General features: G+C 43.6%; 1 protein-coding gene across 1 annotated transcript in view; it reads left to right on the top strand.

The window, feature by feature from the left end:
* Positions 1-523: 523 nt before the first annotated feature.
* Positions 524-15355, top strand: part of pa2g4a (proliferation-associated 2G4, a) — a 31175-nt gene continuing 16343 nt past the window's right edge. Inside the window, exons 1-4 of the mRNA XM_070869543.1 lie at positions 524-646; positions 6404-6532; positions 7931-8036; positions 9810-9879. Of these exons, the coding sequence (XP_070725644.1) occupies positions 562-646; positions 6404-6532; positions 7931-8036; positions 9810-9879 (390 nt within the window). The 5' untranslated portion in view covers positions 524-561. The remainder of the gene's footprint in view (positions 647-6403; positions 6533-7930; positions 8037-9809; positions 9880-15355) is intronic.

Genomic DNA, 15355 nt, shown 5'->3' with positions numbered 1-15355 from the left:
CTCTGGTAAAGAAGTGACTTGGAAGTCAATTGTCCCTTTGGCATCATTCAAACCATAACGAATCTTATTATTGACAAGAGCAGGTTCCAATTTCCAATCCTCCTGTGTAAGACCGGTGTTCCCCTTCAGCGCCCACTTTCTTTGTTACCGACGGTTTTTTAAATTTAAAAATAACTAACTTTCTAAGTACATAGAACTGTTATAATTTTAAATTGGTCTTACAGTTTGTTGTTTGCTCTCACCGCCCCGTGAAGGCCGTTTACTCTCCGGGGGCGGGAGGGGTGGTGGTGGTGGCGGTTGGAACTTCAAGCTCACAAAAAGCGTGAGGTAAAATCAGTCGACGCAAAGGGAGGTATTGCGCCGCTCTCCGCATGCGCGGCCGGCGCGGCGCCTTCTGGGCGTGTAGTTCCGGAGTTGGCGTTGCTACTGCTGGTGAAGCCGAGCCCGGCCGGGCCGCGGAACTACATCCCCCATGAGGCCCCGCGGCAGCGGCGGCGCGCGCGGGTTGCCGCCGGGAAAGAGGCGGCTCCGGCGGGGCACTGTGGGTAACAGGAGGGAAAGATGTCGGACGACGAGAGCCAGGAGCAGACGATCGCCGAGGACCTGGTGGTCACCAAGTACAAGATGGGTGGTGACATCGCTAATCGTGAGTCCGAAGGTCGGGTTTGATCGGGGAAGGTTAATAAGGCGGCTCCGGGCCACAGCAGTCGGGGGAGGAGGAGGAGCGGGGAGAAGCTGAGGCGGCAGGCCCAGTCTGCGAGCGCTGTCTCTGAGGTAACCACGGCGCTGCCATGTGGGGCACATAGGCAGGGAGCAGGCCTCGGCTCCTGGGGCCCCCTCTCACTGGAGCCCCGCCGCTCTCCGACTGCACTCGATCGATCGGCCGCCCGCCGCCGGATTCGCCCGCCCACTGGGGCAGAGTGTAGCTCGGCAGCCCCTTCAGGAGCCTCGGTCTGTCTGGCCACGAGGAGACGGGGCCAAAGAGCCTGAATCTGGCGCCTTCTGTCAGCCTTTCTCTTTCCCATCAGGCATCAGAAGGACGAAAATGCTCTTTTTTAACGGCGATTTTGAAAGTGTAGAAAACTAAAACTCCAATTTGTTTAATATTTCGATCACATTTTGCTTCGAAGGCCGTTGGTTAAAAGTTTGGGGCCAGAATGTGTAGATGCAAAATACTTTTTCCTTTCTTTCCTAAAATATTTTCTGCTGAAGGCATTGACTCCATGCTGGGGCAAAGTACCCCCCGTTCCCCTGTGAGCCTTGATCGTGAAAAGCCATGGGCTATTCGACCACGTGGATATAACGTGTGCCCCTTTCAGCAAGTCTCTCGATCGTGAACGCCCCAGCCCTGCGATGTTAAGGCGAATTGTCGCACTCTTATCATTGCTAAGATCAACCAGCTCAGCACTAACGCCCCAATTCACCAGTGACCTTCCTTAGTGGTGGAAAATATATATTTAAAAATATATATTGTACGTTGAGTACAAATAATTTGAACTTTCAGCATGACCTATAGTTCTATAAATTGCATTTTTTGTTTAAAAAAATATTAATAACTAAGATAAACCTGGGGCAGTGTTTAAACACTTTTCCAACAAACTGCTCTAAAATAGTTTTATATTATGCAGTCTAATGTTAGGTTCTGCAAAACTGTAAATTTATGTAGAGGGCTGGGATTTAAGACCATAGCTTGGGTTTTTGATGAGGTTTCTTCATTTCGAATTGATGTTGTACATGGACATGGCACATGGAGAGACAGGAACTGGCTGTATGGAATCACAGAATTGTTAACTCGGAATCATTTGAAAGTGGAGAATAAAGTAGAAGTTATTTGAGATCAGAATTGCTTAAGTGTAATTGCTCATTTTGCCAATAAAAGGTGCCCTTATGAATTCTTTTTAATAAAAAAACTAATACATTCTGTACAATACTGTGAATTAAAAAAAACTAACCACACTTGTCATGTTTCAGACAATCTTTCAGAGCTTTTATTTATGCATATGTGTGTTCGAGGGTAAATCACAGGCTTGAAGTTTGTTATAAATTTGTAACCTAATTCAGTAGTTCTGATAACTTAAAATGGTCCTGTCACCCTGACTAGTTTATAAAGTTGTTGGAGCCTCTAGGTTATATTACCGTTTTGTACTGTGCCACCTAACCCATGTATTTTATTCTTTGGGAACAACAGTTAAGCATTTTCTGTTTCTAAAGAGTGAGATTTAAGTGCAAGTTGTTGATATTATTGCAGTTCAGATTCTGGGAGATTGATTCCCTTGAATTTCTTTCGCACATTATATAATAAATTGGCACCCTTGTCCAGTGGTAAAATTGCAGACCCAATTGTTTTATGGGTCTACGATTCTGCTCCCAGGATAAAGGAGCCAAATGTAAACATGTAGTATAAGCAGTAAGTCAGTTCACGGATGCTGGTTTTCCAGAATCTGAACTAAGGAGTGCCTATGTAAAAGTGACTCCACAGACTGCGCACGTCTTGGATTCGATACCCAGTTTGTATGGTACTGATCGCGCCTGAGGTGTTGGAAGGAGTCAACAATTGTCAGTGCCTCTGAGTTAGGAGAAAATTGGTCGGGGTTCTCTTGATCACTATCCATTGACTCTTGTGGAAAGCACACGTGTATGGATATTAAGTAAGGACCAGATTGTTTTCAGTTGTAAAGAGTCCTCCCTCGCCATCAAAGCTCGGTGGGGGGGGGTGGAATTGGTCAAATTGGCCAATGCGAATCATTGTCAAAACATGCAGATGAATAATGGCTATTTGGTTGAGTTGCCATAGGGTGCCAGCAGCAACCTTCAGGAGAGGAGGATGTGAGGAGGGGAAAACGGAATCATTTTTAACTTAAAAGCCACTGTGGACAGCTCCCTTGATGACTGAGTTGGTAATGCACTGTGTAACTGAACCATACAGATCAGAAGGTTCCAGATTCAATTCCTGATCTGTACTCTTTTAACTGATCTTGGTATGGCAGTAGAGATGCTCCAATGGACTGAAGCACCCCTGTTCCAGGGGACAAAAACAGCTGGACTTCCTTTTTATTTGTCACTTCTGTGAACCCTGCTTGAAGTGTTCATGTCTGAATGCCAAATAAGGCTGGTTTGGCCCAGATGTGACACCACCCATGATCAACTAGCTGGTCAGTGTTCGCTGTCTAGTCTTGCATGAAGAGTGATCACTTGGGCAAGTTACTGGAGGACTGCCAATACTTGTGAAACTGTACCCCAGCAGAACGCGGGTGGGGGAGGACTAGAATATTGACAAAATGTAGTCGCTGTACTCAGTAATTGACCAGCTGTTTGTACTGTAGTAACTAGACATTACATTCTGCTGATTAAAGTAATACATGTGCCAATGTTGTTCCATAAATTTTTTACGGTGTTTTAAAATTAAAATTGCTCAACATGCTGCTCCTTTACTCATATTTTGCATAGCAGTAATTCAACTAGCTGGGTTTGAGTTGCTTCAGGAAGACTTATTTTGGAATAAATATAACAGCAATTGGAGTTTAATCAATGCATATGTGTTACAATCCAGTGGTGGATACAGGTGTTCAAGTGACTTGTTTCCAAATGTCATCAAAACCTATTTTTCTTTCTTCAAACATACTTGTTCTTTAGAATAGAAGCTAGGAATTGCAGGATCTATATGGTTTGAGAGTGAAATTTGGATGCAGATGTTAAGACAAGTGTATATCTGACAAATGACTCAAACCAAAATGATAGTTTTTAATGTGGTGGAGTAATGTGCATTCTGTAGTATTACTAAGAACCAGAGTAGAAGTGAAATTCTTAGAGCAAAATATTTGAAAAATACTTTCTTTCTTTTGGGTTGCATTATTTTACCAATGAGTAAGTAAATGTCTGCTGATAGGCCTGTGCATAGATTCAGCTGCAAGGTGGTTTGTAAGAACTGCCCTGGATAATGTCAGATTTACATTTAGTTTTGTTCCCTTCCTTGGGGAGAGCAACTAGTTTTAGATCAGCAACTTTCGGAGATCAAGAAATTGGGATGCAAGGGACCGTGGACCCTGTCACCATGATCAAGCGCAGGCAGCGGAAGGAGCGAGCGGCAAACCAGGCTCCCTGCCCACCCTTTCCCTCAACGACTATCTGTCCGACCTGTGACAGAGACTGTGGTTCTCGTATTGCACTCGTGCTTAGAGTGGAAGCAAGTCTTCCTCGATTCCGTGGGACTGTCTGATGATGATTTATGATTATGATTATTATTATTATTATATGCTTTGAGTGCAATCTAAAATAAAACTGTTGCTGTCTTGGGTAGAAATAGTTTACTACTTTTGTATCACTTCCTCTTTCCATCCTATTGGTACTAACCTGAGTTGATCAGGCAGAAGCAGGATAAGTGCAGCTAAACTGGTATGACTTTGGGGATTTAGTATTTGGTTTGAAACTGTGTCCAGGAGATAGCCTTGCAGTGCTTTGGCGTTGCATTTGGCTGCAGTAGCACAGCAGTTGGCATGAAACCAACTTTTTAAACTTTAATTTGCCGAGCAGGCTGCAAGATCGCCATTACATTTTCAATGTTAATGGGCTGACTGCATAGTTCTCTCCACCAGCATTTTTTTTTTTTAAAGTCGCTGCTATTCTGATACTTGAGCTTATGGGTGCACAATGCTCTGCCTTTCGACCCGAGCGCAGTGTGGAATCAATGATATAGCTTAGTGTTGCAGAATTGCATTTTTTTTTAAAAGAGGTACCACTCTTGAAAATTGTGTCTCGTATTAACTGCAGTATCAGATTTCAGTTGGATATAGTCAGATGGAACGCATGGTTAGCCCCCATGTCACTGTTCCAGATTTCAGCTCTCACTCTGTTGTAATCTAGGCATTGAATAGTACTGGGCAATCGAGCAACTAACTGGTGGAGGAGGAGGCTTCGCGAACCTCCCTACCCTCAACAATGGTAGATCCCGAGCACGCAAAAGACAAGGTTGAAGTGTTTGCGGATGATGCTGCTTTGCCTTCTCCTGAGGTCCCCATCCTTACACCGGTGCCCATCTTCAGCCAATTCGATTCACCCGAGTGCACTGGAAACCGAAAAGGCTGTGGGCCCTGACTACATCCTGGCTGTAATGCTGAATGCCTGTGCTCCAGAACAAGCTGTTCCAGTACAACTGCAACACTGGCATCTACCCGACAATGTGGAAAATTGTCCAGGGATATCCTGTCTGTAAAAAGCAGGACAATCCAATCTGGCCAATTGCTGCCCCGTTGGCCTACTTTCAATCATCAGAAGAGCGGAAGAAGCCGTCAAGAGTGCTTTCAAGCAGCATTTTCTCACCAAGAACCTGCTCCGTTTTTATATATCTACCCATATATCAGCTACTTGGGTGGCCAACCAGTTCATAATTTAAAAAAGATGTCTGAAATGGGAGCTGTAAGATCAAAAGAAAATTCAAGTTTATGTTTTCGCTTCAGAATGGGTGCATTATTTGACTTGTACAAACTTTCTTCCCTGCCACCGTTTCCCCATTGTCGTTTGTTTCCAAGTACCTGTCTTTGAATGTGCAGCTGGCTCAAGCTCTTCTCGGCTGTATCCAACTATTGCATGAGCCACTCTTTTTTTTTAAACGAGAAAAATAATTTTATTTTTTAACAAAAACTTTCCCTTTGCATCATTCCACGAATGGGAATGAGCAGGCTATTCAGAGGAGGGAGTCACATGCAATGTTCCCTTTAATTCCCTTTCATTCAAAATACCAAGCATGTGCAGTTTCCCATTTAAAAGCCGATGAGCTGGCTGCGCGGTAGTTCGAGGGCTGCATGGCCTTGCAGCTTAAAGGTAATGTTGGTCACATACCATCTAAGCCCTTTTAAAATAAAACTACCTGTAAAACTTTCTCCTCTTCTGTGCACCAATTCCCGATAGCTAAGTCCAGATTTATTGTGTGGAGGGAGTATCCTTTATTCTACCATAGCGTATTCTGATGCTCAAAACTGCTGTATTATCAGACCGTTTCTTTTACTATTGACCTTTCTAGTGGCACAGCCAAGAATTGACCAAACCTTTCAGGCTTCTAATTTATAAACAAGTTGATGTGGCTTTAACATGCATAAAAACATTATTCTTTGAAGCTGTAATAAATAATTTCTTTTCGAGTACAAGTGGGGAGTCGTTAGTCATAAAATTATTTGCTATGGTAAGAAGTTTTATCAACTCGTGTCACTGATCTGTGCTTCCCCTTCCTGGCTTCTGAGTATAATTGGTAAAATCCTGGGTATTGTTAGCAGAGCCATGCCAACCTTGAAGGTCCGCCGGTTTGACTTCTGCAGTCTGGTGAATTGGCTTATAGATGTTAAAGCTTTAACTCTAATGAATCGTTGTACTCGAGTGTTGCTATTGCCAACGCACTATCCCTTTGTTGCAGGTGTTTTGAAGATGGTGGTGGATGCAGCAAAGGTGGGAGTGTCTGCTGTAGCCCTGTGCGAGAAAGGGGATGAAATGATCATGGAGGAGACGGGGAAAATTTTCAAGAAGGAGAAGGAAATGAAAAAAGGTAAATGACTCAACACTCAACCCAAATTTTGAGTTCAGCATGGTATGTTGTGTGTGTGAGACAAAGCATACGTTTGAGGTTGTTGGGGTTTTGCATTAATATTTTCAGGGGGTTTTGCTCTGGAGCAAATCTTGTATAAAGGTTGCAGTGGAGGATTTTTGAGGTTCAAATGCAAAAATTGCAGCAAACTGGAAGTTGTGATTATGTGAATTACACTTGGTAATTAGGCTTGTTCTGAGCTGTTGCCATTGCCTCCTCACAGGATGGTCTATGGCCTTTAAGTCTGCTGTATGAATTATGTGATCCACTGTAATACATGCTTAAGCCTGTTTATACTATCCATGTAATGAATGTCATGACTGGTAAAGGGTTCATTGTAATGGACTGGCCCATCACACTGATGCATGGTGTTAACAGAAATCCTACCCATTTTCTATGTAAGGATATCAAGCCATAATTAAATTTGCTCCAGTGATTAATCTTCATTCTGAAGACTCACTGGTGGTAAAAGTGCCTGTGTTCCTTGTCATAGACTAATTATAAATAGATGTAATTGCAAAATATGATCCCTGAAATACTGGTAAATGTCCCATGTGATTAAAAAATGACATTTGACTGATTCAGTCACAGTGAGCTAGTGGTCCTGGCTATAATCTTACCAGATCTGTTTTACATCCTGTCGCTGTCCTTGGGATGTGTACTCTATCCGATGAGGCAGAAAGACCTTGTGTCACGATCACTAAGTAACCATGTTGTAGAATGAACTCAATAGCCTGGTGTTTTCTATTGTCTGTTCAGTTTATACTTCCGTTATCGAATGATACAGCACAGAAGGAGGCCATTCGACCCATCCTTCCTGTGCCGGCTCTTTGAAAGAGAGATCCAATTAGTCCCACTCCCCTGCCCTTTATCCAATTCCCTTTTGAAAGTTACTATTTAATCTGCTTCCGCTGCTCTTTCAAGCAGCGCATTCCAAATCACACCAACTTGTTGCATTTAAAAAAAAAATGTTCTCTATCTGAATCACTTGGATGCAGTTAAGGGGAAGCTAGAGAACACATGAGGGAGTAAGGAATCGAAGGTGATGCTGATGGGGTGAGATCAAGAAGGGTGGGAGGAGGCTCGTGTGGCGCATAAACACTGGCACGGACCTGTTGGGTCTGTTTGTGTGTACGTTTTACGTTGTGTGTCATGTAATACCCTATTGAATCCTTTAAACACCTCAATTTGATCACCCCTTAATCTTCCAGTAAGTAGATGATGTCGAATTTAGTCTCAGCGAGCTCCCCGTGTCTTGGAGTTGTCAGAAAGTCAACACTGTAATGACTGTCTCTTTGTAAGACAGAGATAGATTTAATTCTGGACATGGCTCATGTGTCCCTTTTTTTTTATTTAAAGGAATTGCCTTTCCCACCTGTATATCAGTGAATAACTGTGTCTGCCACTACTCTCCTCTCAAGAGTGACCCTGATTACATCTTGAAGGAGGAAGATCTTGTAAAAATGTAAGTACATTTTCAAGCTCACATACTATGTTTTTGATTTAGCAAAATTAAGTTTCTTTCACAACAAATGTAAAATTATCTCAATTGGATAGACAGCTGAATAATTGGGAGTGCTGTCAGTCAGAAAAGGTGTAGAGTATTTTTATAGAACTTCATGTGGTCCTCCAGTCAGATGGCACTACTGTCAAAAAAAAAAATTAGCACCAACCTTCCTGACTTTGGCACCACTGGCCCAGTTGAGAAGCTCAGGTTGGCTAAAGGAACTCCGATCAAGGATGAAACTTGGGATCTTCCTTGCCTGTGTGGTTCAGTACCACATCAGCTGGTGATTTTGCCACTAATTTTCCCTCCTCCTTGCCTGAAGGCATTGACTCTCTTTGGGGTATGGTTCTATAGCCCTCAGTCACCCTCTTCTACCTAAGCCAAGTGACCATTGGATGTGTATGAGTCTTAACAGCAAGTGTCAGGCATTGGGGATAGGGGAAGGGCCTGATCCTATCCTCAGCTGACATTCATATGTGTATGTTCCAGTAGGATTCACTGGATAGTGAGCAGGAACCTTGGCTAGCTTTTCCCTAACCTGGGTACGCTGAGGCCCCTCGTGTTGCCCTGGCGGCTGATATGGGCTATCTTGCAACCGGTTGCAGATTGATCCTGGGTCTTTTCTGGCCTGTACAACTCAGTTGCTTAATAGCCAAACTTGCTTAATGTTTGAAGCAGTCTCTGTTTTCAGTGCCTTCTCTCTCGTCCCCACACCATTTTAGATTTGTTTTTCTAAAAAAATATATTCTTGTATATTATCTGATCGTTATCACATTGCTGTTTGTGGGAGCTTGCTGTGCGCAAATTGGCTGCTGGATTTCCTATATTACGACAGTGACTGCACTTCAAAAAGTTCTTCATTGGCTGCAAATCACTTTGGGACGTCTGGTGGTCGTGAAAGGCGCTATATAAATGCAAGTCTTTTTCTTTATATAGACGGTGAGAGCTTATAGTTTCATTGGGGAGCTAGCTTTGAGGAGCTAATGAGTCTGACAGTGCAAGGAATCAAATTTAACAAACTCCAGGGATAACTGTTATCTACTCCATTCGTACAGTTGGACTCCGTAATCTTTGCAAGCTAGTTTGCCCTGATGTCATTTGCTGTTTGAGCAAAAGGAAGTTATAAATCTTTTGGAAGATATTTTAAATATCAGCCTGACTCAGTTGGAAGAACTCTTGGGTCAGAAAGTTGTGGGTTTAAGTCCTACTATAGGACTTGAGCACATAATGTAGCCTGGCATTTCAGTGCAGAACTGAGGGAGTGTGGCATAATCAGAGATACTGTCGTTCTGATAAGCTGCTAAATCAAATCTGAGTGCTCAGGTGGGCGGAAAAGATTCCACGCTATTATTGGAACAACAGGGAGTTCTGATCTTGTTCTCACTCGACATTCATACACCCACTTTCCAGCTGCGGTCACTGGTTACCGATCAAGGGTGGGAACACTGCCTGATTCATTTCACTTTATTCTTTCCCTGCCTCCTCAAAATCCATGAGCGCTGAAGCTGATTGTAATGCCCCTACTCCTGCCTCGACTGACGGGAATGACCCTGGGATGTTCTTGGCTTGTATGCTTTCACCAACTGAAATGTTAGAGGAAGCTCTTATTCACCCTTTAACTCATGTGTTTGTAGTAATGGACTTTCAAAGTTGTGAAGGAATAGCACACTCGCAGGTGCAATATTCTGTGTACAAGCTGCAGATGAGATTTATGCACATTTTGTTTTTCAGTGACTTGGGTGTCCATGTAGACGGATTCATTGCTAATGTGGCACACAGTTTTATTGTTGGTGTCAACAAGGTATGTTCATTTTGGGAGCACTAGCACTGGGTTGTAACACGATTTCTGTAGAAGGTATCTTCTACTTGATATGGAGGGGGCTGTTCCCAGCCTGGTGGTTAATGAAGCCACTTCGATTAATGAGATGTGAATCCGCAGTGGCTACACTGAGTTTTTGGCAGCATAATTATAATTTTTTCCCATTTCAAAGTTTAAACGCTCTCGCTGTAAGCTGAAGTAATAATTTACTGCCTTAAATTTAAAAATGTTGTATTGGATTACTTTTTTTTTTAAGGACAAGTCTCCCCTTTATTTTATTTTTTTTAAAACCTTGTTCCGAGCAGGGAGGGCAGATGATCTGTTGCCAAGTCTCTTCCAATAGTGATCGGAAACTCCATTAGCAGGTGAACAGCAGTGGCCTGCCCCCACAAGAAGGGAGGGGAACTAGGAAGATGCTCTTGTCCTCCTCAGAACTTCTCCACAACAGTATGGCCAAGATCAGTTACTGAACACGGTGATGATCATGGGTATAAGTCTGCTTCATGACATTTCTTGGCGCCAGAAACTGGCACTCCAATACGCTCTGCAATGAATTAACACTTTAATAACTTAGCGATGGTTTCAAAAATAAACTGGTCCTGATCAGTGTTCCTGTTGAGCTGCGCAGCGGTCTGGAGGTCCTGCGCAGACTGGCTCACCGGCTTTTTAGAAAAACCATGCATGCGCAAAAATTTGAATGGGCCGCGCAGCCCCCTAAAAATTAGAGGGATAAAACGGCGAAAGCAGCGATGCTATAAAGAGAAGCAGTGAGAGCAGCGGCAAAAGGAGCGGACCTCGGATAAAATGGTGAGACTAGCGGCGCTATAAGGTAGCGGAGAGCAGCGGCGGCAGAACATTTGACGATTTCCAAAATACAAGGAGTGACGTCCCAGGGCAGCATGTAGGTGATTGGTTGGTGAGTATTAAGGTTTTTTTCCTCTCTAAACTAGCTCAGTGGTATAAACTAGGACTGGGCAACTATAATGTACTGTGTTAAATTTATAGTTTAACTAGTTAAACTAATGAATATAACTATAAATAATCATTGAATAAAGACTTTTAACTGATTAAATAAGGCTAGACTGAGATACGGCAGGTTGTGTATCTGGACTGCAGTATGTGGGAAAATTGTGGACAGCGAGACTGTCCGAGCAAACAAATCTGCAGGAGATGTCTCCATCTCTAATCTCTCTGGCTCGAGTCATTGAGCTGGAATGCGAATTGGAGACACTGACACATAAGGAAGGGGGAGGAATTTCTGGACAGTTTTATCCAGAATATAGTCATCCCCCCCCCCCCCCCCCAGAGGAAAACACAGGTTCAGGAAAGGGAGGGTGTGACCGTTTGGAGCCAGGTAGCGGGGATTTAGGAGAGGTTGAGAAGGTGGTTCCGCAGGCACTGGTCCTGTCTAACAGGTACGATGAACTCGCTACCTGTGAGTACAAGGGGAAAGACTGCAGGGAGGATAACCACAATGCAGACCAAAGCACCGTGGCTCAGAAGGCTGTCCAGGGGAGGAGGTGGGGGAGAGGAAGAGAGAGCAGAATAGAAATGTGGTAGTGATAGAGGACTCTATAATTCGGTGGATACATATTGTCCTCTGCAGCCAAGAATGAGAATCCCGAAGGGTGTGTTGCCTTACCCGGTGCCAGGGTAAGGGATATTACACGGCGATTGGAGAGGAACTTGGAAAGGGAGGGGTTAAATCCAGTTGTCATGGTCCATGTTGGAACAAACAACATAGGTAGGAACAGGGAGGAGGTCCTGCTGAGGAAGTATCAGGAGTTAGGCTCCAAGTTTAAAAAGCAGGACCTCCAGGTTTTCTGGATTATTGCCCGAATCACGTGCAAACTGGTATCGAAGCAAACCGATCAGGCAAAGTAACATGTGGCTAAAGGGCTGGTGTGGGAAAGAGGGGTTCCTTTTCAAAGGACACTGACACCAGTTCTGGGACAGGAAGGAGCTATACCGATGGGAGTGGCTCCATCTGAACTGGGATGGGACCCATGTCCTAACGGAAAGGGTAAATAAGGAGGTGACAAAGGCTTTAAACTAGTGAGATGGGGGGAGGGATCTACAAGAAACTTAACCAGTCTAAATATAAACAAGCCAGTCTAAATATAAACAAGACAGGTAAAGAGAGCAGAGGAAAGAATATAAAGTAAGAGAGTACATTGATGGCAAGGAAATAAATAGAGTTATAGAACACGAGTCTAAAAAGATAGTTAAACATAACGTGAGAGGAAATCCTATTAAAAAAAGGAGTTAAACTGTCTGTACAGCAATGCACACAGTGTCCATTATAAAACAGGGGCGATGAAGGCAATCATGCGTTGCGAGGAACCAGACATGGGGATTACTGAGACGTGGCTACAGAAAAATAAGGATTAGGATTAAACATTGCAGGGTATGACCTATTTAGAAAAGATAGGGAAAAAAAAGGAGGTGGAGTAGTTGTACTTATTAGGGATATCAATGGCAGTAGAAAAAAGTGACGCAGCTATCAACAAGACAAAAATAGAATCCATATGGATAGAGATAAAAGATAATGAAGGATAAATCACACTCATAGACGTCGTCTACAGACCACCCGATAGTGGAAGGGAGGTGGAGGAAGAAATATGCAGACATTAGGGAAATGAGTTTTTTAAAAAAAAAACAATAATAGTCATGGGGGATTTCAACTACCCCGATATTAATTGGATGGAAGAGGTAGGTAAAGGGGATAAAGGGAATGGCGTTCCTACAATGTGTACAGGACTCCTTTCTAACCCAGTGTGTAAAAAGCCCAACAAGGGTGGATTCGCTGTTGGATCTAATAATGAACCAGAGCAGGTAAGAGAAGTAAAAGCCGGAGGAACATCGAGGCAATAATGACCATAATATAATATTTTTTAAGATGATAATTGAAAAGGACATAAATATGACCAAAACCAGGTTAATAGATTGAAGAAAAGCTAATTTTGAGAGGTGGAGAATAGAACTTGGGGAAATAAAATGGGCAACAATATTGGCAAACCAAGAACAGCAATACGAAACATTTAAAACGGTGTTCAACAGAGTGCAGGAAAAATATATTCCATTGAAAGGAAAGAAGAAACTAAACACTAATGAGACTCCATGGATGAATAAAGCCATAAAGGAGCAATTGAGGATAAAGAAAGAGGCATACATTAAGTACGTAGACAGCAGGGGAGTGCATGATAAGGGAGAATATGAAGAGATTAGGAGAGAAGTCAAAAAACAAAATTTGGAAGGCAAAGAGGAACTATGAAATTAAATTATCAAGGAACATAAAAACAAAATAGTAAAATATTTTACAGTCACATCAATAAAAAAAAGGGAAGTTGGGATGGGAATAGGGCCATTAAGGGACTGATGGGATAATACAGCAGGTAACAATAGAGAGAGGGCAGAAATATTAAATAATTATTTCACTTCAATATTTATCAGGGAGATAGGGACATGACATTGGGTGATGAGATTAGTCATGAGATAAGTACATTTAAAATAAAATGGGGACACATTAAATAAACTAATCAAACTCAGAGGATATAATCCCTGGTCCGGATGGAATGCATCTATGCATTTTAAAAGAATCGAGGGAAGAGATAGAGGCATTACTACACATATTTAATAATTTTCGAAAAAGGTGTAGTACATAATTCGCATTGGCTTATTTTTTTTCCGCCGGCACAGATTTGGGCTCTTGGAGTTTTGAAAACTTGCTGCTGCGGTAACACTGTTCGCGGGGCGTGACGCTCAGTGTTGCGCTAAGCACATCCATGTCGCACTGCTGCCTCACAATGTCCCTCCCCTTTTAAAGCGGAGGGCCGCTACGAACTCTGCAACCACTTTAGTGGCGCCCACTGGGCCACCAGGGAGGTGTCGACTGGGCCAGCAGCCTGGCATCCAAGAGAGTGCGGGGCTGCATGTTGGCGGCCACTGCGTTACCACCTCCCCTTCAAGGGCGGCCGGGGCGCCACATCCACCACAGCTTCTTGCACCGAGAAGCTGCCGTTGTCATCGCCCCACGCCAACCTCGCGTCCCGTGGGGAACTTTCCCACGAAGGGCGCAAAGGGGTCGGCGCGCACGGTGATGTCGTCATCGCTGTGGTGGTGCGTTAATTGCGGAGCGCGGCGCAAGCCACATTTCATCGGGGGCAAATCCGCTCGCTCCGATGTGGCCACCGTGCGCAAACTCATTAGTGCACCATTAATGCTGGCTGGCGGCGCTAACTGGCACTGCGCAAAGAAGCAATTTTGGCCTCACCCTTTCAGAAAAGGATGAACAGGCGGCTGGGAAAGGGAGGGCTGAGGGGTGACCTAATAGAGGTCTTTAAAATTATGAAAGGTTTTGATAGAGTGGATACAGAGAGAATGTTTCCACTTGTGGGGAAGAGCATAACTAGAGGCCATCAATAAAAGATAGTCACCAAGAAATCCAATGGGGAATTCAGAAGAAACGTCTTTACCCAGAGAGTGGTGAGAATGTGGAACTCATTACCAGAGAGTGGTTGAAGCGAATAGTATCGATGCATTTAAGGGGAGGCTAGACAAGCATATGAGGGAGAAGGGAATAGAGGGCTATGCTGATAGTTAGATGAGGAAAGACGGGAGGAGGCTCAAGTGGAGCATAAATGGCGGCATAGACTGGTTGGGCCGAATGGCCTGTTTCTGTGCCACATATACTATGTAATCGGTCCTGATCTGTGTCCATAAAAGCAGATGTCGTCAATCTCAGTGCTGACTGAGCAGCTGTACTCTCTTGGAATTCCCCACCCTACCTAATTTGACTGTCGTCACTTAATCTGTATTAAAATGAGACACTCCCGGGAGCAGCTGTACTATTCTGTTTTACGCATACTATAGTTCTGTTTGAAACATAATGTTGTAGGACACGTGCAGTAGTAAGTATGCATTCCTACATTTACATTCCCCTTTGCTAATTTGGAAATTGGTGTCGCTAATCCAGCTGGCTCTGCTTCCCTTGCCCTGGCTACGTTGGCACTGAGATTCGTAACATAGGGCTAGACTTTCCTATGAGCCCTGATTACCCGCTTAGAAAAACCGCTAACGTTTGGTGAGTAACGCTGGCGAGAATTTCCACTTTTATGTTTAAACTAATTAAAACTAATCGTCCGGCGAGAAAATGGGCGTTGCACCTTTATTGTTGGCGGTTAAGGGAAAACTAAGTAAAATGGGCAGTTGTTACCGGAATGGACGGTAAGTATTTAAAATTTAGTCCGAGGCTGCGGTTGGGCCGAGGGAGGGGGGGAAACTTTTTTTATTTCAATTTTTTTTTTAAACGGAAAAAGCCTTCCCAAGACACTTTTACACCTAATCGCCATTTAAAAATTTAAAAAAATAAAAAAAGAACCTTTAACGTACCTTTCTTTGCAGAGTACTCCCCTACCGCCCTGCTTAAGCAGCATTTACAGGGCAGTTCCCTCGGCGA

Source organism: Pristiophorus japonicus, chromosome X, assembly GCF_044704955.1.
Source record: "Pristiophorus japonicus isolate sPriJap1 chromosome X, sPriJap1.hap1, whole genome shotgun sequence".
NCBI lineage: Eukaryota > Metazoa > Chordata > Chondrichthyes > Pristiophoridae > Pristiophorus > Pristiophorus japonicus.
Note: the sequence above shows the minus strand (reverse complement) of the source record. Positions and strands in the feature narration are given on the sequence as shown.